Below are 26,446 nucleotides of genomic sequence, written 5' to 3'. Positions count from 1 at the left end.
CAACGCCCCAACGGTGTTCATGGAATTAATGAACCGAGTATTTAAGGAATGCTTAGACACGTTTGTGATTGTGTTCATAGATGACATCCTAATATACTCGAAAACGGACCTAGAACACCAAGAGCACCTCCGAAAAGCCCTAACTATCTTAAGGGAGAACAAGTTGTATGCAAAATTCTCCAAATGCGAATTTTGGCTACAACAAGTTTCATTTTTGGGACACATAGTGTCCAAAGACGCAATTTTAGTAGATCCCACCAAGATAGAAGCCGTCATGAAATGAAAATGCCCAACTACGGTCAATGAGATACGAAGTTTCTTGGGATTGACGGGTTGCTATCGAAGGTTCGTCCAAGACTTTGCTAAAATAGACTCGCCTCTCACCCAATTGACAAAAAAGGGGTACCTTTCGTATGGATCGATACTTGTGAGGCCAACTTTCATGAACTAAAACAAAGACTAGTGTCCGCCCCAGTGCTCACGGTCCTAGGAAGCTCTGCGGGATACGTGATTTACAGTGATGCATCCAAAAAGGGGCTAGGTTGTGTACTGATGCAACATGACAAGGTTGTTGCTTATGCATCATGCCAATTAAAAGATTATGAGAAAAACTATCCTACACATGATTTAGAGTTGGCGCCGGTGGTGTTCGCACTTAAAAATTTGACGACACTACCTGTATGGCGAAAAGACCCAAATTTACATGGACCATAAAAGTCTAAAATACTTGTTCACACAAAAAAAATTGAACATGAGATAGTGTAGATGACTAGAGTTGGTAAAAGATTACGACATAGATATCCAGTACCACCTTGGAAAAACAAACGTAGTCGCTGACGCACTAAGTCAAAAAACAGTACACTCGTCGGCCCTCATCACAAGGGAGTCACGAGTGCGAGTTGATTTCGAATGAGCTGACATAGCGGTAGTAACCAAGGAAGTTATAGCCAACATAGCCCGACTAACAGTATGTCCCACGCTCAGATAGAGGATCCTAGACTCACAACGTGAGGACCCAAGCCTAAACAAAATCCTAGACTAGTTGATAGTAGGCCCAGCGGACGGTTTTTCTAAGTCAACAGATGATGGACTATTATATCAAGGACATTTATGTGTCCCAACTGTGAGTGAAATAATGAACGAAATCCTAACTGAAGCACACAACTCACCCTTCTCGATACATCCAGGTGGTACAAAGATGTATCAAGACCTGGAACAACACTTCTGGTGGCGAAGTATGAAAAAGGATATCGCGAAATACGTGAGTAAATGTCTGGTGTGCCAACAAATAAAAGCCCCTGGCAGAAAACCGCCAGACTACTACAACCTCTAAGTATGCCGGAATGAAAATGGGAAAATATTGCTATGGATTTCATAGTAGGCCTACCTAAGACACTAAAGGGTTACACGATAATTTGGGTAATTGTCGATCGTCTGACAAAGTCAGCATACTTCCTTCCGAGTAAGGCAACATATATAGTAGACAACTGGGCTAAACTGTATGTGAAAGAAATTATGAGGTTGCATGGAGTCCTGGTATTAATAGTGTCAGATTGGGACCTGCGTTTTACGTCAGCCTTTTGGTGCGAACTCCAAAAAGCGTTGAGTACCCGACACGACTTTAGCACTACCTTCCACCCACAAACTGATGGCCAAACAGAACGATTAAACCAAATCCTAGAAGACATGCTTCATGCATGTGTATGGATTTCATGGGGAGTTGGGACACTAAACTACACTTAATGGAATTCTCATACAACAACAGTTTCCAAGCAACCATCGGGATGGCACCGTTTGAAGTTATATGGAAAACGGTGTAGATCCCTATTGTGCTGGGACGAAGTAGGAGAACGAGAACTGGTAGGACCCGATTTGTCCGCATCACCAACGAGGCGGTACAGAAAATTAGAGCAAGGATGCGCACCGCACAAAGTAGGCAAAAGAGCTATGCCGACGTTAGGCGTAGGAACTTAGAGTTCGAAGAGGGGGGACCTAGTGTTCCTAAAAGTAGCTCCTATGAAAGGCGTTCTAAGATTCGGACGTAAGGGGAAGCTAAGCCCTCGCTTTATCAGACCGTTCAAAATTCTAGGAAGAATAGGTTCAGTAGCATACAAACTAGCCTTACCACCTTCACTCTCGAGCGTACACGATGTATTTCATGTGTCCATGTTGAGGAAATATATTACAGACCCCTCGAGATCGAGGAAAACTTAAGTTATCAGGAGAAGCCGATTAAAATCCTAGTTCGAGAAGTGAAAGCCTTACGTTATAGAAACATAGGTTTCGTCAAAGTATTGTGGCAAAACCACCAAATCGAAGAAACGACATGGGAAAGAGAGGAGGAAATAAATGAAAAATATCTAAAATTGATCTAGGAGTTCGAGACTTTCAAGGACGAAAGTTAATTTTAGGAGTAGATAATGTAACGGATCAGATTAAAAAAAAAAATAAGGACCAAAAATTCTGGCGAACGCTAGAGTTTTCGTTTGCACACGACCCACAAAGCGCGCCCGACGTCGAGGTCACCACGAAAACCAAACCCGACCTTCAGCCACCTCCAAGACACTTGCAAGAAAGAAAAAGAGTGAGAAAAACGATAAAGATAGTGAGAAAACCGACAAAGCTCTCGCAAAGCCAAACCCTACGAAATCGACGTCGAAACCTCCGATTTACGCAACGAAAATAATCCCAGAGACCTTTACACACACCATGGGTAGATTTCGACGTTGCTTACATGCCGTACACCGTCGGTTAAGGGAGACAGAACGTCAGATTTCCGAACCCTCTCAGATCCGAGAGTATTAGGCCCTTACGAACCAAACAAATATCATAAATGAGATTAGGGGGAGGAGGAGACTTGGAAACGGAGGAAAAAGGAGGAAAAAGGACATCGGAAAGACGTGACCGAGGAGAGAGAGAGTGTCGCAAAAAAAATCGCTGGTAATCAGGTGAGGAAGGCGAAGTCCGATCTTCGACTCGCGATCCAAACCTCTCGGCCCAACGATTCAACCCTCGGCCCATCGAAACAAACCGCGACCCAATAGTAAAGTTCAGCCCAGCCCACCGCAACCAAAACCCTACAGCCCGTCACAACCAGAACCCGCGTCTAGAGTCCGACTCGCGCCTCGACCCAAGACTGTTGCACACGCGTCGCCCTCTGGTTGTGCCACGTGGCACGTCTGCAGCACGACACCCCCTCGGCTCCAGCGGTTTGATCGGCTCGGTAGTGGCTTCTCGGCTCTGGCAACTTATTCGGCTCAGGAAACCTATTTTTGACTTGTTTGGCAACGTTTTGACCCTCTCGGACTCGATTTCGACCCCGTTTAAGGTAAAATAGATCATTTTAAGGCCGTATTCCACAAATTCAAGTTGGGAATTAATTATATTTGTGAAATACTAACGAAGGTGTTGAATGATCCAATAGGAACTAACCACCAATGGAAGCGTAGGACGTATACGAGGAGCTAAGAGCTTACGTTTATATTTTAGGGAGTACTTCGGCTAAGGCCTACCAAGTAAGTGGCTCATCTGTCGTAGGTTACGTGTTGTATGTTGTATGTTGGCACGTGCCCGTGGCACGTGTCATTAAATTGTATGCTAGCCTGTTATACTCGATTAAGTACGCTTGTGAAATATGAATGTATGCTGTATAAAGTGATATGATGTACTATGTCTATGACGTTTATGATGTGTCTGGATTATTCTAGCGTGAATGGTACTATAATTCTGAATGTAAACAACATGTAATGATGACATGAAATCACGATAAATTGCATGAAATGTAACCTCGTTAGGATTATGTATGATACGTAGACTGAAAAATGAGAAATGACATGTTAAGCATGAAGCATGATAGCGGAGTTATATTCATTAATGATAAAAGTAGAAATATTGGAGACCTCATGCATTATGTGTGCTCATGCATTGAGGGGATACCCCTATTCCATCACGAGGGACGAACGCGTACATCCAATGGCAGGACAACGATCGTTATGTTTTGCATAGCGTTGCCATGGTTACTAGTGATAACAGGTGTTCGGCCTAAGGAGCTCCCAGAGTATGCTCGCTTGACAAGGAAAATGGCCCAGTGATGTGCGAACTAAGCACATACTCGCATGTATGGGCTATGTGTAGAGTATATGGTACACGTCCAAATTACCTATTAAGACAGCACCGTAGGAAGACAGATTGAAAGATAGGTTCATCTCATTTGCATGTGATTGTTGCATAACCACGATAGAGAGTCACTTATTGAGTATTTTAGAAATACTCAAGTCTCGTGCTACTATATTTTTCAGATAAAGGCAAGGCATCCATGTGAGATCGATGACGACATCACACATCCCGGGATCGTGGCGCATGCATAGGATAGTTATTTTCCATTTCGTAGTATAGGTTAGTATAAGTTGAATTTCATTTGCATTCATAGTATAGGTTAGTTTAGGTTGAATTCCCATCAAGTTCTTTTGAACACCTCAAACTTTTAACCTTGAAAAAAAGTTAATAATTTTTTTTGGCTAAATTAATAAAAATATTTCTAAACTTTCAAAAAAATCTAAAGAAAAACCCGGGTTAGTTTTAGATAGATAACATATTTTATTTTAAAAATAATCTTTAACTTCAAAATATATATTAGTACCCTTCACCTTTTTTAAAAATTTTAAAAATAGTATTAACTCTCCTTATGTTTATAAAAAAAATTCAAAAAGATGATTGCGAAATCACCCCTCATAGATTATCTCGAAACTTTTTTACGCTAAATTTTTCAAAAGTTTTGATATATATATATTTTTAAGACAAAATTGGAAGTAGAACATGTTGGCCTAATTTGTACGCTAATCCGATAATCGGAAAGAAGTTTCATCTCTTTAAAAGCCCAGCCCAAAACAGAGAGAAAACAAACCAAATCATCAATCAAATACACGCAAACAAAAAGAATAAACTTTTCCCCTTCTAAAATCAGGAAAAAATAATAAGCTTTTTAAACAATTTCCGAAGCAGAAGCTGAAGCCGTGTGCATGAAGCAATTTCAGAATTTCAGACTTCCCAAACTTCATATATAAACAACACCTTTCTCCACTTCGATCCATCCTCTCCAAGCGCTTCTCAAATCTCTTCACAATTCTCCTCCAAAGGTGACCTAAATCCCTTGATTTCCCCCCTTTTCCCTCTCTCTCTTTGTTTCTCAAGGGTTTTCAGGGTTTTCATCCACACTCTGTTCATGGGTTTTCGTTGAATTTTGATGGGTTTCTCTTCTTTTTTTTGATTTCGCATGTAGGGCTTTTCGTTGAATTTTGATGGGTTTCTCTTCTTTTTTTTGATTTCGCATGTAGGGCTTTTCGTTTAGTAATCAAAATTCTGCGTTTCTCCTTACGAATTATGAGTTTTAGACTCAATTTTTGTTTTCGTTATGTGTTCCCTTCAATTTAATTTTAATTGTAGCTTATTGGGTATATTGCCCATTGGGAACTGAGCGTTTATTTCCTTCATTCAAGGCAGACCCTGATCTACAAGGTGTCATGGCTTCCAGACGCATTGCCAAAGAGTTGAAAGACCTCCAAAAGGATCCTCCAGTTTCTTGCAGTGCTGGTTTGTTCTGACCATTTTTCTGTGTTTTCTATGCGAACCCATTTGAGCACTGCTGCGATATTGAATCATTTGTAATGCTAATTCATATATGGATCATATCTCTGCCTCTGCTTGTAAGTAGTTTGGGTCAGTTCTATGGATTAATGGCATGCCCTTGATGATTATTTACAGGGCCTGTTGGTCAAGACATGTTTCATTGGCAGGCAACAATTATGGGTCCAGCTGATAGCCCTTATGCTGGAGGTGTATTTTCAGTCAACATTCACTTTCCTCCAGACTATCCCTTTAAACCACCAAAGGTATGTATTAATTAATGAATTCCTTGTAATTGTAATAGTAATGAGAATTATATTGTGTGTTTGAGCAGGTTTCTTTTAAAACCAAAGTTTATCATCCTAACATCAATAACAATGGAAGTATCTGCCTCGACATTTTGAAGGAGCAATGGAGCCCCGCTCTTACGGTTTCTAAGGTAATGTCATCTTTGGTTTAATACCAATCTTGTGTCTAATACCATGTTAGTGTAATGACTTGTTAGGTGCTGAATTGTGTAGGTGCTGCTGTCTGTATGCTCACTGCTTACAGACCCGAACCCAGACGATCCGTTGGTGCCTGAGATAGCTCATATGTACAAGAACGACCGAGCCAAGTATGAAAGTAACGCTCGATCTTGGACCCAGAAGTATGCTATGGGGTAAAGCACCAGTTCCAGGTTCATTGTTTTTTCCTTAGATCAAAAGAAAATGCAAATAGCCGTTTTGTTTTGTGGACAGACCAGACAGCCTTCCTTTTGGATTTTGAGTTAGTTGGATATCAAATGCTATTTTCTCATTGCTATCATAGCTTTTACAGTTATTTTCTTAACTAATTTGGTAGCTGCTGCTGAATTGTGCCTGTCTTGTTTTATTTTTATACACTGCTACTCGATTCTGCGTCGAATGGGTTGGGTTGGGTTGAAATAGTTTGTAACTTTATAGGTTCGTGAGTTTGTTTCTTCGTCGGTTGTTTCTCATCTGTAACAACTACATTAGCTGTACGGTTCTGCCACTGAAACGTCGTTGGAAAGTGATTAGGAAGTGTCCATAAAGTGGTTCAAAAAAAGGAAGTATTGCAGAAAATTGTTAAAGAAGAACTAGACTGCATACCAGGCATTAGGTTTGGAAACTATACCACCATCTGGGACACGGGTTTGGATTCGAAGTTGCCTATCAACTTTAGGTCCACGAGCGAAGCTCGAACAACTAGCCTTCACGGGTCCACGAAGTGAAGTCCATGAGTAGCCTAACCTCACACATTCCTCTCGACTTAGAAGAATGCACATGCCCAATTTGAGAAGTGCGTAGAGGACAATATCTATGAGTTGTGGACTTGAGCTGATACAAATGGTATCAAAACCAGACATTGGGTGGTGTGCCTGTGAGGATGTTGGGTCCTCAAGGGAGGTGGATTGTTGGATCCCACATCGGTTGGAGAGGGGAACGAAAGATTTCTTATAAGGGTGTGGAGACCTAATCAGTTGAAGTTTGGGTTGACATAGCCGGTACAACTGAATCGACAATGTTGTTGTCTTCTTCCTCTGGAAGGAAGAGGAAGAAGACGCGCGCGACCGTGGTGGTTGCCACTTGAAACTTTGCCTCTCCAACTCCGTTTACTACATTTATCCTCTCGATTTCTTCATGAAACTTAAAGGTGGTGTTACAAGGAAGAGCTAGGGATTAATTTCATACTTTCTCGTGGATTGTAGCCTAAGTAATTCTCCTCCATAGTTCGTCGAAAACTGTTTTCCTCGTTGGAGCTCAACCTATACAAATCTTATTGGACAACCGTTTCTAGAGGTTTTCAGGACTCGAATTCTTCCTGGAACTAATTCATCATTTTTCTTCCCTCTAGCCAAAGAAAATGTTTTGGAGGAATGTCTCTAGGTGTGGCCTTAATTTTGAGGATTTTTTCTCGGTTTGCAACTCACCTGAAGACGCAAAAGTTCCTTTTCTTAGGCAGCTTGTTCTAGAGCGTGTTAGCTCTCGATTTCTTCATCAAAGCTACTCACTTCAATCTCTGAAGCTAAAGGAAGGCTCAATTTTAAGAAAAATGGACCATAGATAGGAATTCGATACTTACTCTCAAATTATACCTGAAGTTGATTTTTTTCAATTGGGCACGTTCTTGGGACTAAGTTTCTTTGTGGTTTCTATGGAAATACTTCTTTAATGGTGGACAGGATTTGGGGAATGAGTTCTTAGCGCTGAAGATAATCTTGTTTAGAAACAGTAGGAACAAGTTTGAAGGGAAATGGTAGACAATTGCTCTCAAATTTGGAAGAAACTCAAGAGTAGAAAACCAAAAAACTAAACGGCTATAACTCACGAATGAAAGCTCGACTTAACTCGATTCTTGTTCTATATGAATGCTCCAACTTTAGACTTTATAGAGGAAGCTTACCGACATTAAAATCTCGAGAATCGTCGTGATTTGGAGATTGAGTTTTCTGGATTTATCGTCGGCAATATCTTCTCCGATCAACAAGCAACCAACCTTGAATTATGACCGTCTTATGTGATGAGGTGTCGTCCTCTAGAACATACTCAAATTTGGGGGAGATCAAAAAAACTCTATAAATGGTTTCAATTATAAGAAATGTTCATGCTCTAACGCACGCACACATTGTGTTTACATGTTTGCATATCCTTTCCTAACATATAAATCATGAGACAATCTAATTTAACATACTTATACTTGTTTCCCTAACCTAACATACATGTTTATGTCCTTGATCATCACGCGGGGCTTAAATATTAGTACTATAACCATCAATTTCACACATACCATTTACAAGCTAATTGCACTTTGTTAATATCATTAACACGAACAAACATTGTTTCCTACCAGCTACTTGAAACTATACTTAGTCGTATAATACATTATGTCAAATTCTTACTTAACTTCATGACACATAAGACTACTAATGCACTCTTAACACACAATTATGTCATGCTTGACCTAAACATCCTCAAAAGGTTTAGTTGAATATGAGGTATGAGCGTGAAAGATTGGTTAGGCCCTCAAAAGGGGTTTGGTTGTAATAGAGAATACAATTCATTAAGGACAAATCAACAAATAAATTTCTTACCATCGTGGGTAAATTTAGAATTATACATGATTTGAACTAAGATTAGACCCGAATAAAAAAGTTTAGGCTACTAAAAGCTCAGCTCATGCCAAGCTAAAACAAGGTGGTCTAAGCACACGTGGGCATGCATCTCACACACCCACAATCCAATGAAACTTCAAATGTAACTTATCGACGGTGGATACATGATGGATCATGATTTAATGATTTTGAAGTATATAGTTGGGTAAGTTTTATATTGAAGTGAACTTAAAATTAAGCTATATTTGTAACTATTATGAAATGTAGCTAAGAACATAAATTCCAAAACCACCCCCCAATTCAAACAGGTAGATACCAGAAGCCCACATTTACCCCTTTTACAATGAATGAAGAACAAGAAATTGGGTTAAAAATTTTGAAGTATTTTCAATGTTCGAGAAGGAAAGATAAAATCAAATCATGTATTAATTTGTGAATTCTTATTAATTTATACATTTTGAGAAAAATGAATCCGACGCGTTTTCCAGCCTGATCGAGTTTCCAGATTCTGGCGGGAAGTGTTCTGCATCAAGAAAAGCTTCTTCAAAACCTTAACAATCCCCGTCGTCGTCTTCTTCCTCCTCGTCGCCGTGCTCCTCGAAGTTTCCGACGGATTCAATTCCGCTATCTCAACCGATTCAATCTCCGCCGATTTCATCAACCTCGATCTTCGATTCCTCGATAAGTCCTCGTTCAAATTCTCCCAGAGCACATCCATCTTCTCCGCCGCCGCCGCCGCCGCCGCCGCCTCCTCCTCCTCGTCGCTCTCGAGTCTCCTCCTCTGCAACGAGGACGTAAATGTCACGGTGGCGAAACGATCGGCCCTCTCAGTATGGGCCGTGGTGTCTCTGAAGTTGGAATCGGAAATGGGAGATGCGGCGGGGGAGACGCGCCAGAGCGGCGGGGAATCGATGCTGCAGCGGGTGAAGGAGTCGAAGGCGGTGGGGAAAGTGAAATCATCTTCAACCGCCATGGATTTGGATTGAAATGAAAAATGAGAGATTGGGGAAAAGAATATTTGGGATTTGGGAATTAGGATTTGGTGGTGGTGGTGATTTGTATGTGGAATTTGCAGTTCAACTGCTTCAACAAAGTGCTATAATTTCTCTTTCTTTCTTGTTTATATTGTTATTTTTTTTTCATTTTCCATTTAACTTTTTTCTTTTTTTAAATATTTATTATATAGTGTTCATCTTATTCTGACTTCCGTCAGCTTTATATCATATTAATGATTTCACACCTTGTATTAATAACTAAAATCTCATAAAATTAAATATCAAACATTCACACACGTCCCAACTAACTATTAACATTTGTTATATAATTTAAATATTCTTAATTTTCATACTAATTTTAAAAATAAGATAAAATTTGATTGAATTTGCAATCATATTTTCAGGGTAGTAATCTATCGATTCAACTACACCTAAATCAAAGAAAAAATCTAATTCAGCCCAACTTTAGGGGCATGACTCTGATACCATGTTAGATGAACACGACTCTACATAATGTTATGATGTTGTCCACTTTAAACATAAGCTCTCATGAATTTGCTTTGGACTTCCAAAAAAGTCTCATATCAATGGAGATATTATTCTTTGATTATAAACTCATGATCAGTCCTAATATAGAGAATCATTATGAGTTTATAAATCAAATAATACTATTTCCATTGGTATGAGGTGTTTTGGAGAAATACAAAAGAAAGTCATGAGAACTTATGCTCAAAACGCACAATATCATACCACTGTGGAGAGTCGTGTTCATCTAATAGATATCTTTTAGCTAATGCGATGGTTATAACTTAATTTGAGTAGTGGATTAGATTAAAATAATTAAGTTTTTGAGTTTTGGATTTAGGAAATTTCAATTCAAATCTCAAATTAAATTTCATTTTAAGTGTCAAATTCACCCTCCGGTGAAAATTTAATATTCCATGAGTTTGAAAAGTCTACTTCTTGTCCCTCTAACAGCATAACTCTCGAGTGCTCCTCCATTTCTATCGGCATCTTGCGAACACCTATCATAAAAGAAAGAGGAAAGAGCTGAGTATAAAATACTAAGTAAGCAATTTATTTGTAAACTCTCATCGCATCCTTTAACCTAATAGGCATCCACGGATTTTGCTTTGGGTTCTAGGAAGTTCGGGTCGAACCTCTACTACTACTGGACTCACTCAGTATGAAGGAGGTGGTTCACTCATTTCTGGCATCACAAGTCTTCTGAGTGACAAATCTCTTCTCTGGCGTTGTAGCTTGCTTTGCCTAAGCAGTGTGTAACTTAAATGATCTAGAGTTTATGGGTAAACTTGTAACACTACTGATTCGATTAACTTTATAATTGTTATAAATAATTTGATCCAAACTGTTCATGTAAAGACATGTGAATGGAGGTATTGTCACGACTCAATTCTTGAGTTGTTTTTAGCAAATATCGCAACGTGGATTGACGCAAAAGAGTTATGAAAATACAAAGAAAAAATTTCGCTTTTAGACCAAGAAAACTTGGAAAAATGAAAAGAGAAAAAACGTGCACAAAATATACATATATATTTGTATTATACAAAAATATCTGCCCATTCAATACTTTCTTGTTCTAACGAAGGACTTAACCGGTTTCTTGACATAAGGATCTTAGTCTCAAGGCATTGATCTTGAATCATGGTTCTTAGTCAACTCAGTAGCTATCTCTAATATGTTCCAAGATTACTCTCCGTGAAAAACTTAGAAGGTCACATCTTTCGTGAATACCATGAACGTGAATGTGTTATCCAGTAAGAAACATGCCCAAAATATCCTAAAACATAGGGGAAAAGAGCCTACAATATTGTAGGGAAGGATAACATGCAAAAACATGGGTGAGCATCTCGGGCAGGACATTCTATCTAGGTGAGGAAAAACATGAAACATAAAACATGACATCATTCTAAAAAAACATGGCACATGACATCTCTAAGTGAGGGAAATATGAAACCATATGCACCACGTGGTGGGAAGTCGTCATTTAAGACATGGTTTAGAGGTTTAGAGTTGTACCTAGCAATCTTAAGATGTTGAGATTTATGCCCTAAAGTCTAGTAATTAATTATTTAATTTTTAATAATAATTTTGATCATTTTATTTACAATTTAATATTATTCCTTGTAAGAAAAATAGAAGGTTATTATTGTAATCTTGAACAATATGTGTTGACATATGTGATCATGTTCAAATAATAACCTAACGGGTTTATAATATATGGATAAGGATGGGTGTCTTATCCTGGTAATACTGTTGATACGACCCACTTTGTCATTATTACAAATGATTTGATCCAAATCGTTCATGTGGAGACATGTGAGTCGGAGTATCCTATACAATGAGTTTGTATAATACTAGACCATGAAATATTTAATCTCTCTTTATAAATTTATTAATCGGGAAGATTAACATTTCACATAATGATCATACATGACTCGATCCTAATCCTGAATGAGTTATGAACTCTTGTCTGTGAAAGTTTGTCCTTTGATTTGCATGGGTGAGAACGACTTTTGTAACCGAGTCACTATAATATATATAATCATTTTTTAGATTTGACTCAATAGGGAGCTGGAAATATAATTTTACAAGATAGAATTTACTCATTCCCATATGTAGTTCCTCAAGTGCTGATTTCGAGACTTGAACAATGGGCTCCACCTTCTCATTGTTTTGGGAGGGACTTAGTTTATGATTGTATCATAAACAAATTATTTATTAGAGAATAAGTGGTAGTTAAGGTGAAATAATTACAGGGGTAAAATGGACTTTTGACCAAGATGTAATTACAAACCACTCGTGAATGATAGATTGCTTATAATGTTTATATCAAAGGACACAACTTGTTCCACCGTGTCATAAGAGTGCAACTCTAAGTATATAATAGATGATCAATGAATGAAAATTGATTAATTAAATAATTTAATTAATTAAATTTGTATTATTGGAGCTTATAATCTACCCGTCAATAAGATCCTCTCGTTAGCTCATACTAATACAATAAAGTTGAATTTAATTGAAAACAAATTTGAAATATTCAAATTAATATTTAATATATTAAATATATTAAATACCAATGGAGAAAATTATTTAATTGGAAGGATCTAATTTAATTTAACATATATATGTCCTCATAAATAGGATTATTGGGTTGACTCAAAAAGATCCCACACTTTCTCCGGTATATTCCAAACTATTCTTCTCCTATCCAGACTCTCTCACAAGCCTAAATCTTGTGTTCGAGTCATACTCATGTGAACATGTCATTCACATATGTTAAGTCAATCATAATATCATATATTAGAGTCATATTAAGTTTCAAATTCTAATGTTTTAGGTTTAGGGATATTTTGGTCATTTTTGACTCAAATCTATGATTCATGCTCAATCGTCTTCAAAATTTTCTTACTCCTTAGAAATCATAAATTTAGATCTCATTTGGTTAATAAACCAATAGTTAGACATCAAAGGGCTTTTGGGTCATTTTATCCATATCTTTGGTTTAACCCCATCATGTCACAATAAGTCTTCAATTAAGATTTTAGAGGAGAACATGTTCATGTTTGATGACATTCAAATAAGCCTTGATTACTTGAATTGTTCTTAATTTTCTTGCGTAGGATTGTAATGGAGTTTATTTTATGGAACAAAAAGGAAATTGGTGAGAGCTGCTAGTTTGATTGGGGTTGGAATTTAGGGGTGACGACTTGCTACGTTATCATCTTCCTTCGAAAACCGTCTTCCAAAGCTCCATACGTTGAGCCTTAGCCCTTAATATCTTTTATAAAGTTGTAGAGGCAAATGCAAGGAAGAAGGGACAAACCTCGTGCTCTATCTTGGATCATGGTCAAGATAAATGTCGTTAGAATACCTTTGAAAATCAGCTTTCTTGCTGGTGCAAATTCATGACTCTTGCTTTAAATCGCGTTACTTTCATTAAATCTCTTCCTCTCCTTCCCCTCAAACAAATGGTTTCTCTAGGAACGAATTTGCATGGGTGCTTAAAATCTTGCGGTCAAAGTCTAGGGTTCCTTGGTCAACCTTAAACTTGTTTTTTCGTCCTACAGGCTTCAACTCCATACCAAATTTCATTTTTTTTTTTTTGTCACGGATATAATGATTGGGGAAATGAGTTCTAGGCACTCTCAACTCTTAGTTTCTTTACGGATAATTTCATTTAGAACGTATAGAAACAAGCTTGGGATCCAATGGTATTCTATTAACTCTCAAATTTGGAAGAGCCTAGGGACTCCCAAGCCCAACTTTTTGTTCCAAAGAATTGCCCATAGTCTCCCATTTATAGAACACCTTTGCTTCCTACCAATTAAGGTGGGGACGTCTTGACAATGAATTCTGTTCAACTCTCTATTTTCTCTTATAGCTTCTTTTGTCTTGTAATCAATGCAATTGAGTGAGTTGTCTTCCTATTTGGCCAACATGTTGGCTTTTTCTGAATGGTAAAGGATTTTCATGTCGTAATCCATCTTCAATTCGGGTCCCCTTGTTGCTTTATGTTAAGTTCCTTTTTCATAAATAGATACTTTAACGTTTTTGTAGTTAGTTTATACTTTGAATCCTCTCCTCATACACGAATAGTTTTTTCGTATTTTGAGTGCGAATATTACCACTAATAACAACAAAATATGAGCAGGGTAATAACGCTTTTACTTCTTGAGTTGTCAGGAGGCATAAGCTATTAGTTTATGATTTTGCATTAGCACGCATCCTAGACCTTTTCTCAAGACATCATTGTAAACTTCAAAGTTGTTTGAGTTATTCGGTACTATGAGTAATGGCGCTGTCACAAGCTTCTCCTTAAAGTCGTTGAAACTCTTTTCACACATTGTCGTCCATACAAATGATTTACCCTTCTTGATTAATTGTGTAAGTAATGTTAATATCTTGGAGAAGTATTGAATGAAGCATATGTAATATTTCACCCACCCTAAGAAGCTCCTAACCTCAGTGACTTAGGTTCGGTGGGTCATTTCATAATGGCTGAAATGGCTGAAACCTTGGGCGCTTCTATTGAAATAAATTCTTTTGGCATGATGCGACCTATGATGGTTACCTTCTAAAGCTCCGTGGTTAATTAGATAGTGGCTACGAATGTCCATGGTCCGTGGTTAATTAGCTTTTTGGCCTTTAACCTTCAAAGTACTTTCAGAATATTTCCCATTATGCTTCATGTTTTTCCTTGATGGGTTTAAATGTCACTTATCCAGTCCATTCTAAGGATGATGTCAAAGTTTTTCATGTTTACTATGACCAATGTCACCTCCCATCTTCGTTCTAATATCATCACCTTGACAACTTTAACTTTCTTTATACTAATATCTTGATACCAACACACGTAAATACTATAATTGGAGTTTTCTCGAGTGTCTCTAACTCTAGATGAGCATGCTTAATAAATTCTTTGGAAATGAAATAATGCGTAGAGATAGAGTCAAATTGTACATAAGGTAGGTAGCTAAGGATGGGTAAATTACGTATGACCATTGTGTAGGGATCGTTGTCCCTCTACGTCACTAGTTTTGATTTTAGGTTTGGTTTTATCTGCATGGCTATTATCCTTGTTCTTTCAATATGGGCAGTTAGCATACTTGTGGTCATCTTGCCACGGTTAAAATAGGTACTAGTACCACCTCTAATGACATTTTGGCATAGGGACTTATCCTTCTTCTATGTCAAGTGTTATTATTTGGTCATTTCTCCAGCCTTTAGTGCAACTGAGAGGAGTTTGTGTCATTAATGACATGGTCTGCCTTCTTGCCCATCTAGGTATGCATGTTTAGCGGTAGATACTCTGAGGGCATAGGCATAATATCTAAATTTATCCTTCTTCTATGTCGGGTGTTATTATCTGGTCATTGTTCCAGCTTTTAGTGCAACTGAGAGGAGTTCGTGTCATTAATGAGCATGGTCTGCCTTCTTACCCATCTAGGTGTGCATGTCTAGCAGGGTTGCTACTCTGAGGGCATAGGCATAATCACTAAATACGCGAGCCACTAAATTCTTGGACCTCTTCGTGGAGACCCACGATAAGGCAAACAATCCCCTTCTTCTCAGTGTCCACTAACTTAGACACAAACTTGAATAATTTGTTGAACTCTACGTCGTACTCCTCCACTAATTTGTCTTTTTGTTTGAGACTTAAAAAGGTTGCATGGTTCGGGTACATGGTTACGATTGGATAATACTTTTCAAAAAATGCCTCTCTGAATTGAGACTAAGTGATTGTTTCTTTGCTCGTGGTCCTTGTTTGGGAGGCAGTCTTCCTCGAGAAATGCACCTCACTTAGCAACATGGAAGCACTATGGACTTCATTCGTTTCAGGAAAGTTGAGCATCACGACCTCAATGTTCTACCACCATGCCTTATGTTTCCGGTGGTTGAACATCATCTTCTATGAAGCATGATCTATCATAAAAGAACATCTATGATCACTACTTGTTCCTAAGGCAACGTGTACATCATCGTATCTCTAAACTTAAGTAGATAGCCTATGTTGGGAATGAACGTTTCATTCGCATAGCAGAAGAGTTGCTTTTATTTTATTTAGAATTAAACAAAACAAAAAGGTTAAGCAAACTTATTGGGAAAAATATGGAGAAAGTTATTGATTAAAGATTATAAACTCGGATGATACAAAATTAATTAATTGAACTCCTTAATTAATCAATTTCCATTCATAACTATAGGTTATTATAGACCTAGAGTTGCACTTTTATGTATTGTATGAAAAGTTGTGTCCATTATTATAATCATTATAAGCAAGTCGATCCGTCACGAATTTTCTTAATTACAATTGAGATAAAAGATCATGTTTACCTCTGTAATTACATCTTTCACCAAGTACCACTGATTCTCTTACGAACAATTTATTTATGATTTAATCATAAACCAAGTCCTTCTTGGGCATATGAGAGGGCGTGACCCAATTGTATACTTACCCAATATGAGAAGGAGTGAATTCCATCTAGTGAAATTATGTTTCCACCTTCCTATTTGGTTAAGTACCTGAAATGGTAGACATATTGAATTGGTTACAATAGCCACTCGCACACTGCAAATTAGGATAAGCCTTTATAGGTAGAAGTTCATAATTCACTGAAGATTAAGATCGAGTCACATATTATCATCTTATGAAATATTATTTTTCTAAATAAAAGAGATTAAATATTTTGTCGTCCAGTCTTATATAAACTCATTGTATAGGATATCCTCACTCACGTGTCTCCACATAAATGATTTGTATCGAATCATTGTAATAATTATAAAATGTGTTGTATCAATAGTGTTACGGGACAAGACATCCAACATTATTCATATACTATAGACCCTTTAAGTTATTCCTTGAATATGATTCTCTTGTATGTCAATTACACATAGTTCAAAGATTACATTAATACCCTTCAATTTTTCATGCATTGGATCGTATTAAATTTGAAATAAAATAATCAAAATTATTACAAAAAAATTAAATAATTAATTACAAGGTTACATGTAATAGCCAATAATAATAATAATAAAAATAAAAATAAATAAACAAATAAAATTAATTATAAAAAATATATACAGTAAAAAAGAATAATAACAATAATAATAATTCATAAATAAATAATTAAAAATAATTACTTTAAAATAAAAATAAAAATAAAATTTACCCACCTCCCTCCAGTAACCTCTCATCCCAACCCTCCTCTTTTCTCAACCCACAATATCACAGTATGTCAAGAAAAGGTAAAATGCGTTTCAACATAAGTAGATAGGATGCAAATTTATAGGGAGATTTTGGTCGGTATTAAAATCCTATCTCAAATTTCATTTTTTCTATAAGAAATTAATTTAGTATCAAATCTTCTTTCATATTTTACTAGATCCTATAATAATCTGATCTCATATTTAATTAATTAGATTTTTTTTTTTACCATTTGGAAATAAGGTTAAAATCAATAAAATTTTAAGGCTGGAACAATTCGATATTTGCAAAAAGACCCCTACAACTAAGATCTTCCTATAGATTTGGCCTCTCGAAGTAATTCTTAAATTACTTGCAATCTAATAGTCTACGTAAGTTATTATTATTTTTTTTTTTTATATCACCTATCAATCCCTATCACGTAGATATCCATTAGTAAAAATTGTATGGTGAAGTCGGCAGATGAACAAAGTTGATTTTTTTGGAAAAACTTTCGAAAAATTCAACTCAAAATTTAGGTCGTTTTTTGAGTTTTCAAAGGCAGTGGAGACATAATCTATAAATTAGAGACCTTGGGCAAGAAAGAAGCATTGAGGATCCCTCAAACTCGAGAAACAAGCTTTCCTTTTGTAGATGTTATACTCTCATTTTTTGTCTTAAAATTGGAGCTACACTCCATCATGTAAGCTCAAATCACTTCCTACACCTTCCTAATAAGATTACTCACAAGTTTCAACTTTTGAAGACCACATTTGGGGAAGAAAAATAAATTCGATTCGAGGCTTATGGAATGAATTCATCCACCAAGACCCCTTTCATTCGATTCTTAAGAGTTCAAGGAGCGAACAAAGCTTAAGGAGCTCGGAATATCTCTATATTCCATGTCGTTTATGAGTAAGTTTTTGAACCATTAGAAGAAATTCAAAATTCAATCTTTATGTTCCATGTCATTGCTTAAATCTTATTCTTTTAACTTCGTGATGATAAAATAATTTTTTTTCTTTTTTTTAGGAAGGAGTCGAGTGCTAAAGAGGTCTAGAACACTATACCCAGCGTTTCTATAAGCTCAAGTGCCTTAACCAATAGGAGGAAAAATTGGGTAAGCTTCGACAAAGAAGTTGGTTTCCAAGAGATGTTCTCCAGCGAATATCTTCATCTACCGTACGTGAGAGACCATGAAACCCATCCATACCTCTTTCTTGCAACGTCTTCTACAAACTTGTAGAAGAAATCGAGGAGAGAAAAGAAACGTACGAGGTTTTGAGAGGTAAGTTTTAGACGAATCTTGCCATAGGCTCAACTAAACCGACTACATCAACGTCTTCGACTTCCAGCAAATTATATACAGGGTATAGTGAATTGTACTAATAGATAATTCATCATGTTTTTAATTATAGTTCTCACATGGCGTTCTTTGTTAAATCATATTTCTATAATTTAACATGTGTTTCAATTACATTTCATACATAAAATTTCTTTAATAAGTCATGTTTTTTGCCGTTTAATTAGTCTTAAATATTCCACTCTAACTCTTAGGTAAACGGGATCAAAATCAATTCAAAATCCAAAGAAAAACTAAACCAATTTAGTCACTTATTATCTCCGACCAAATTAAACATACAATTTCTCAACATTAGCAACATGCGTGAATTCAGTAATGGTAATCATTAACTGTACCCGATCTATTGGTAATTAGCAAGAAAATAACCCGAATTAAGGAAGAGGGGAAGGGCTAACCAAAATCAATGAATGACATCGAAAACTTTGAACATTAGTACAACACGAGATTAACTACGAATCGTCAATGGTTGCACGTGAAGGAAACGACAACGAAACGAATTGATTACATCCTAGGTTTGATTAGCATTTGTACTTTGGTTGATTAGAATAAAAAATAATAATAATAAAAAAATCCGTTGGAAGATATTTGTCAAATAGTTGTTCTTTTTTATTATTATTCCTTTTGTTTTATTGAGTAATACACAAATGGAAGCATTTAAAATCCTAATAGGAAAGGGAGATCAATAAAAAAAAAAAAAAAAAAAAAAAAAAAAAAAAAAAAAAAAAAAAAAAAAAAAAAAATTACCAATTTTACCCTTTTATGAAAATATACCAGAACATACGCAAGCCTTGGCCATGGCGATGAAGTTTGAAAAGATGTTCCACTACATAAAGTATTTCGTGACATTTGGAGCAAAGATGGGTTGAATTTCCACGCGGGTTTGAATGCCGAAACCCCACAAATTCAAATGTTGAAGCGGAGACTTTGAATTCCAAAGCACTGTGGACTCTGTGGCGCTCAAAAATCCTCAACCATGTTCAATCACACCCTCCTTTTCACTCAGGTCGTCGTCGTCGTCGTCGTCGTCTTCCCTTCCAATCCATCACTCTTTTCTTCACTTCTCACCACTTTCTTCCCCCCTTAAACTCCATATTCATCCCCTTCTTCATTTCCCTCTCAATCCAATTCCATCACTAACCATTTTGCGACAGTCAATTTCCCCGATTACCGCTACAAATGCTGCGTTTATGCCCAACTTTGTATCCCCTGTTCTCTTTGTTCTTCATTTCTTGTTTCCCCTTTCTGAAATCTGAGCTCCCTGCATCTCAACGTGCTACCTTGCTTGATCTCTCTAAGCTTCTCGGTTCTTGGGATGTCGACAAGAACCCTAATCCATGTTCGTGGAAGGGTGTTGGATGCAATTTTGATAATTCCTCTGTTACTGACATTACTCTCTCTGGATCTTCTCTTTCTTCCGACAACGTTTTGCCTGTTATTTGCCAGATTGATACTCTACAGGCACTCGATGTCTCACAGAACAGCTTGAATCATATTCCGGGGGAATTTATCGAACTTTGTGGAGCGATTTCTGGGTTGAGATTGCTGAATTTCAGCAACAACAGGTTAGTTGGTCCTTTGCCTTCTTTTGTTGGGTTTAAGAGGTTGGAGATCTTGGATTTGTCTTTCAATTTCATGAATGGAAACATTGATTTGCAGTTGGCTGAACTGATCAGCCTTAAATCTTTGAATCTTAGTTCCAATAGTTTCAGTGGCCCTCTTCCTACCAAAATTGGAAGAGACAGGGCCTTAGAACAGCTCCAGCTTTCTAAGAATCAATTTCGAGGGACAATCTCAGAAGATATTGTTGGATATATGAACTTGACATTTATTGATCTGAGTTCAAATTATCTTTCTGGGTCTCTTCCTCTGCAAATTGGGAATCTCTCCAAGTTGGAGTTTCTTATTCTATCTGCAAATAAGTTCAGTGGAGCAATTCCAGAAAGTGTGTCAAGAATCAGCTCTCTTGTGAGATTAGCAGCTCACGAAAATAGATTTATTGGTAAGCTTCCTATTGGGATAACAAATTATGTCAAGAATTTAGATCTTAGTTACAATAACATCAGTGGTTCCATTCCAGTAGGGCTCTTATCCAAACCACAACTAGAAACTGTGGATTTGTCTCATAATGAATTAGAAGGGCCTATTCCTGGAGATGTATCTTCCAGTTCTATCTTGGTTAGGTTGAGACTGGGAAGCAATATGTTGAATGGCACAATCCCTGCAACATTTGGAAAACTTCAGAAATTGATGTACTTAGAATTGGACGATAATAAGCTGACCGGTGTGATACCTAACGAGTTAGGCGCTTGCAAGATTCTGTTGCTGTTGAATTTGGCTCAGAATAATCTGGAGGGAAGGTTACCATCACAGTTGGGGAATCTTCAAGCTCTTCAAGCATTGAGACTTGAATCCAACAACCTGTCTGGAGAACTTCCATTAGAGATTATGCAACTAAGAGAACTGATGATTCTAAATCTTGGTTGGAACTCTCTCAATGGTTCGATACCACGTTCTATATCGGTCTTAAACAGGCTTGTTAAATTGAATTTACAGGGTAACTATTTTGTTGGTGCCATACCTGATACGATTCGTGAGATGAGTTCATTGATGGAACTCCAACTGGGTGGAAACCAATTAACTAATCCAATTCCAAAAATGCCAGAGAAGTTGCAGATTGCTTTGAATCTAAGCAGCAATCGTTTTGAAGGGCTGATTCCGAAGTCTTTTGTTGGACTTACTAGCTTGGAAGTGTTGGACCTCTCAAACAACCAGTTTTCTGGTGAGATTCCTGCGTATTTGGTTCAATTGGTATCATTGACAGAACTGAACCTTACTAACAATCAGCTCTCTGGCGTTATTCCTCCGTTTAGGACTTGGGTTTTGCTCGACACGAAAGGAAATCCAAATCTCATTCCTCATACTACGCCAATTGATACTTCTCCTCTTCGGAAGAAGAGAAAACCGATCATTGTGGCAATCGGCGTTGTGGTTGTTGTAGCTTTGTTTATTTCTGCTGCATTCGTAATTTTTATTTTCGTCATGACAAAACGTTATTATAAGGGAAATGTCCATGATTCTGAAGGGGAAGTTCCTCCTACTACAATGGTTATTCAGGGGAAACAATTGTCTCTTAATGTCATCCACCGCTCAAATATCGACTTTTCTGAAGCCATGGAGGCAGTGTCTGACCCTTCTAACATTGACATGAAAACTCGGCTTTGTACGTACTACAAAGTTTCCATGCCTCGTGGATCAAGCTATTATGTCAAGAAGCTCAAATGGAATGGCAAAATAGTTCAGCCGGGAAGTCGGGATAAGTTTGGGAAGGAAATGGAGGTCCTTGGGAGACTCAACAATTCAAATATCATGACTCCTCTAGCTTACGTTTTGACCACTGAGAGTACTTACCTATTCTTCGAATATGCTCCCAAAGGCACCCTTTTTGATAATCTACATGGTAGCTTAGGAAACGTCCTTGATTGGTCGAGTCGATACAGCATAGCTATAGGAGCAGCTCAGGGTCTCACATTTCTGCACGGATGTGCTTCTGGTCCTGTTCTTCTCCTTGATTTATCAAGTAAAAACATTTTTCTCAAGTCCCTCAAGGAGCCTCAAATTGGTGACATCGAACTTTGCAAGGTGATTGATCCCTCAAAGAGCACCGGAAGCCTTTCAATGGTTCCTGGTTCTGTTGGCTACATTCCTCCAGGTAAATGAACTGTTGCTTCATATTCAAAAATCAAAACTTGACTTGGCAAGTCTATTATATCCATTGTGACTACTATTTTTGTTCTTATTTGTTTTTGGTGTGATTGCAGAGTATGCTTACACAATGAGGGTATCACCGGCTGGCAACGTCTACAGTTTCGGAGTGATTTTACTCGAGTTACTAACGGGAAAGACAGCAATTAGCGAGGGAGCCGAGTTGGTGAAGACTGTGTTAGGTTACCACTCTAAGCAGAATCAGAAATGGGAGCTGCAAATTCTGGACAACAGTATCAGCAAAACATCACCCTACGTTCGAAGCCAGATGGGTGCAGTCCTTGAAGTAGCCATTTCATGTGTGTCGCCTTCGCCCGAAGCAAGGCCAAAAATGAAGGCTGTCCTGAGAATGCTCCTTAATGCAAGATAAAATAGACTGCTTCTGCATACTATGGAGGACTGGAAAACGGCAGTGATAATCTTACCTCTAGTTATCTAGTGTGGGTTACCTTTTGAGTGTCTACTTTTATGCAAAATATAAAGCAATAGAATAGAAATATGATGAGTCTTAATGTTGTAATATGTTAGATTTTGTTTATTTATCTATCAACAAGTATGTATATGTATGTATATATAAGTGTTTGAAGGCCAAAGATCAAAGGAAAACAAGAAGTTTAGGGTTGATATTTTCATGAGAAGTAGAGTATTCAGTGGCTACATGGGTGAATGAGAAAATGAACTTCAAAATATGACATGTAGAGTTGAAAATAAAGAGAACAAGTCCTACACTGACCTTATTATAATGGGTTGGATAATACAACAAAATCCTTTCACCATGCACATTGAGAATGAGCTTTGGCGCAGCAAGAAACTAATGCAAGCTTGCTACCTGTTCATCAAATGATGCAAAAACTCGAGCAAACATATTAAATAAATGTAGCCTTGTAGGTGATGGAATAAATCTACAATTTTGTCTATCAAAATTGTGTGCAATGCCAAAAGAAAGACTTTGTTAAATAAGTTCATGAATTCCATGTGAAAATAAGCTATCAATACAACTTCATTTTCAAGAAGAAAGCAAAAAAAAAAAAACATAAGCAATTGTTCATCCTTCAAAATTTTGCTTCTATTCTTCACAAAACATGGGCAACACACTCGGAACATAATTTCTTACTTTCTACCACTTTCCGGGAGATTACATCTAACTCAAATTCGTGTGAAAAGATACATCAATTCATAAGAAAAAAAACTAAAGAGAATAAAGAAAGGGTGGTGTTTAAGATGCAAGTAAAACTATAGTGTTAGACCTTTAGGGTCCTCAATGATTTTTGCCAAGGTTTGCAAGAAAGTAGCAAGATCCGAACCGTAGATTACACGATGATCTGCTGTTACATTTACCTACAAATTTTCGAGATCCAAAAGATAAGGATTCATAGGCCTACTCTGAAAAAATATACACTAAGAATAATCTGAGTTTGTTACCTGCATTTGGTTTTTCTTGCCAATCCGACCATCCTTAGTACCTACAACCGTAGGGATAGATGCTCCGACTGCCATGATTGCTCCCTATATAAATTAGGCTCCTAATCTTAATAACTAGGCCGAGTGAAGGGTATATACCAGAGAGGTACCCTGGTGAAACAAAATGGGGAGATAAAAGTAGAAGAGTAACAATACTAACAGTTCCGGGTGGCAGAATTGCATCAAAACGACCCACACCGAACATTCCAAGATTAGAGAGAGTGAAGGTACCTGCGCAAGGAAGAGTCAGAGAGGGGAGAAATAAGAAGAGACTTAAAGTGCATATAGATCTCTGATGAACTTGAAAATGCAACAAATAAATTCATTCTGGTAAGAGTGGAATTGTAACCAAGCTACTGTGAAGAATTGTACTCTGAACACTTATTAAACCAAATTTTACGTATTAAATCAGAATTCCATCTCAAAAGAATGAACAAAATAAAATAACTTCGCCAGTAGAGATGAATGTAAGTGAAGTAACAATTACTCCATAATGAAACAAGTTTAAACAGTGAAGTAATCAAATAGTACCTGTGTTGTATTCCTGAGGTTGCAGTTGCTTCGCTCTGGCCTTGTCAACCAACTCTTTCCACTTTCTAGACAAAGAATAAATGTCCACCTAAAGCACAAATCAAATATAAACAATCAAAGATTAAATAAGTAACATATCATTTGAAAGACAACAGAAAAACTTAAGGAGTCTAAAATAACCTTATCTGCATCTTGAAGCACTGGTGTGATCAAGCCACCATCAATGGCCACCGCAACTGCAATATTGATGCTGCTATTATAAGTAAAGCTCTTACCATCCCTACAACTAGAATTTACTACAGGATGTTTAGCCAGTGCTAGTGCTGTAGCCTTTGCAAGTAACGCTGTCATGGTCACGCCTTTCGATTTAATCTAAGAACCATAAATCACCACCAATTCTTAGCAGGGCAAAAGCAAAATTCAAATTCAACCCTTTTCTAAAGACAGTTGTATCAATTTCGAACTAGGAAATAATTCTAACTAATAACATGTCCAACATTTATCTGAAAGGCAGATTCATAGCATTAATAAACACGATGATGGTCTCCCAATCAATTACTTTACCTTTTTGTAAAGAGCATCAAGCGCACCGGTCGTAATGGTATACCCCACTCTGAATGTGGGAACTGCAAGACTCTCAACCATGTTCCGATTCACTGCTCCTTGCATTGTGGAAAACGGTACAGTGGTTCCCAACTCCAGGGATGGCGGCGGCTGCACACCGCTTCCTGGAGCCGAAACTGACCTAGCAGCATCAGATTTCAAAACAGCTGTAGAAGCCGCAGCTTCAACATCCTTGGCCACAATTCTCCCCGATGGCCCGGTCCCCAGCACTGCCCCCAACTCCACATTCAACTCCTTAGCCAGCTTCTTCGCATACGGGGACGCCACAATTCTCTTCCCTCCTTCAGATGCAGGGTGAGTGGAAGCCACTACCACCGAAGCTGGCTTAACCACTGGAACCGGCGCCGCCGCAGCACCTACATTCTCAGGAATCTTCTCCGGTGGAGGTGCGGAAGGCGAAGAACCAGATGAAACATTCGCAGCTCTAGACTTAGCCTCAGAAATCTCATCCTCAGTCTCAGCCAAAAACGCTATTGCAGATCCAACAGGCGCAACGCCTCCTTCATCGACCATAATAGCAGCGAGATAGCCATCATAGAAGGTCTCGACGTCCATGTCGGCCTTATCGGACTCAACGACGACGACGCTCTCGCCCTTGGCGAGCTTGTCGCCCTCGGTCTTGATCCAGGACACAATCTTGCCCTCGGTCATGGTGGAGCTGAGAGCAGGCATGAAGATCTCGCGGATGGTGGCCTGGGGCTGGAGAGACCGCCGCCTGGGGTGGAATGGAGACTGGAGAAAAGGCCTCCGGCGGAGAGATGGGGAGGAGCCGGCGACGAAGGAGGTGCGGAGAAGATGAGCCATTGAAGCGAATGAAATCTAGAGAGAGAGAGAAATGGAAAATGGAGAGTGAGTTTGTATGAAGGAAGCTTGAATTCTTGAACTCATCGAAATTGGGGGACGGAGATCTCAACGACCTTACCTGCAAACCGAAACTTTTTTTTCTTTTCTTCATTTTTTCCTTAAAAAAACATGGAATTTATGGATGAGATATTATTTTCTTATACCATCCAACTAAATTATAAATAAATTGATTCAAATCATTATCTACTCACACTATGGTGAGGACCCAAGTATTTTTGGAACGATCGTAAAGATCATAAGATTCTTGGTTAGTTCAGGTTTCATGATTAGAGAGAAGGCCACACCAATTGCTTTCAAGAGCCATCATTGGTTAGTTCATCTTTCGACCAAATCAATGTCCTATAGAATTTAAGGATCTGGCGAACCAAGAGTTCTTAGAACAATCTTGATACGGACATCAT

The 26,446-nt window shown here is 37.8% G+C and overlaps 4 protein-coding genes across 6 annotated transcripts; 2 read left to right on the top strand and 2 right to left on the bottom strand.

Moving 5' to 3' along the window:
- Positions 1-4,899: 4,899 nt before the first annotated feature.
- On the top strand, positions 4,900-6,453 carry LOC111471432 (ubiquitin-conjugating enzyme E2 5B-like). 2 transcript variants are annotated; one of them, XM_023117157.1, is made up of 5 exons: positions 4,900-5,135; positions 5,500-5,589; positions 5,761-5,888; positions 5,957-6,061; positions 6,144-6,453. In XM_023117157.1, the coding sequence occupies exons 2-5, from the start codon at positions 5,520-5,522 to the stop codon at positions 6,285-6,287; spliced, it is 447 nt and encodes a 148-aa protein (XP_022972925.1). In that variant the 5' UTR covers positions 4,900-5,135; positions 5,500-5,519; the 3' UTR covers positions 6,288-6,453. The 2 variants fall into 2 exon arrangements, with proteins under 2 accessions (XP_022972925.1, XP_022972926.1); XM_023117158.1 differs by having other exon boundaries at positions 4,975-5,135; positions 5,496-5,589.
- A 2,495-nt stretch (positions 6,454-8,948) lies between these two features.
- LOC111471431 lies at positions 8,949-9,761 on the bottom strand. Its single transcript, XM_023117156.1, has one exon. The coding sequence runs from the start codon at positions 9,708-9,710 to the stop codon at positions 9,186-9,188; it is 525 nt and encodes a 174-aa protein (XP_022972924.1). The 5' UTR covers positions 9,711-9,761; the 3' UTR covers positions 8,949-9,185.
- Positions 9,762-19,550: 9,789 nt separating this feature from the next.
- LOC111471427 (leucine-rich repeat receptor-like protein kinase PEPR1) lies at positions 19,551-23,187 on the top strand. The gene is made up of 2 exons (XM_023117146.1): positions 19,551-22,512; positions 22,622-23,187. The coding sequence occupies exons 1-2, from the start codon at positions 19,980-19,982 to the stop codon at positions 22,933-22,935; spliced, it is 2,847 nt and encodes a 948-aa protein (XP_022972914.1). The 5' UTR covers positions 19,551-19,979; the 3' UTR covers positions 22,936-23,187.
- On the bottom strand, positions 23,163-26,118 carry LOC111471428 (dihydrolipoyllysine-residue acetyltransferase component 5 of pyruvate dehydrogenase complex, chloroplastic-like). Of its 2 annotated transcripts, XM_023117147.1 has the most exons (7): positions 25,122-26,118; positions 24,738-24,929; positions 24,558-24,645; positions 24,187-24,257; positions 23,988-24,071; positions 23,813-23,903; positions 23,163-23,394 (listed from the first exon to the last, which is right to left on the bottom strand). In XM_023117147.1, the coding sequence occupies exons 1-7, from the start codon at positions 25,983-25,985 to the stop codon at positions 23,336-23,338; spliced, it is 1,449 nt and encodes a 482-aa protein (XP_022972915.1). In that variant the 5' UTR covers positions 25,986-26,118; the 3' UTR covers positions 23,163-23,335. The 2 variants fall into 2 exon arrangements, with proteins under 2 accessions (XP_022972915.1, XP_022972916.1); XM_023117148.1 differs by lacking the exon at positions 23,163-23,394 and having other exon boundaries at positions 23,554-23,903.
- Between the last annotated feature and the right edge of the window lie 328 nt (positions 26,119-26,446).

This window comes from Cucurbita maxima, unplaced genomic scaffold (assembly GCF_002738345.1).
Source record: "Cucurbita maxima cultivar Rimu unplaced genomic scaffold, Cmax_1.0 Cma_Scf00052, whole genome shotgun sequence".
NCBI classification, from domain to species: domain Eukaryota; kingdom Viridiplantae; phylum Streptophyta; class Magnoliopsida; order Cucurbitales; family Cucurbitaceae; genus Cucurbita; species Cucurbita maxima.
The sequence above is the reverse complement of the archived record's forward strand: the minus strand, read 5'-3'. Positions and strand labels throughout refer to the sequence as shown.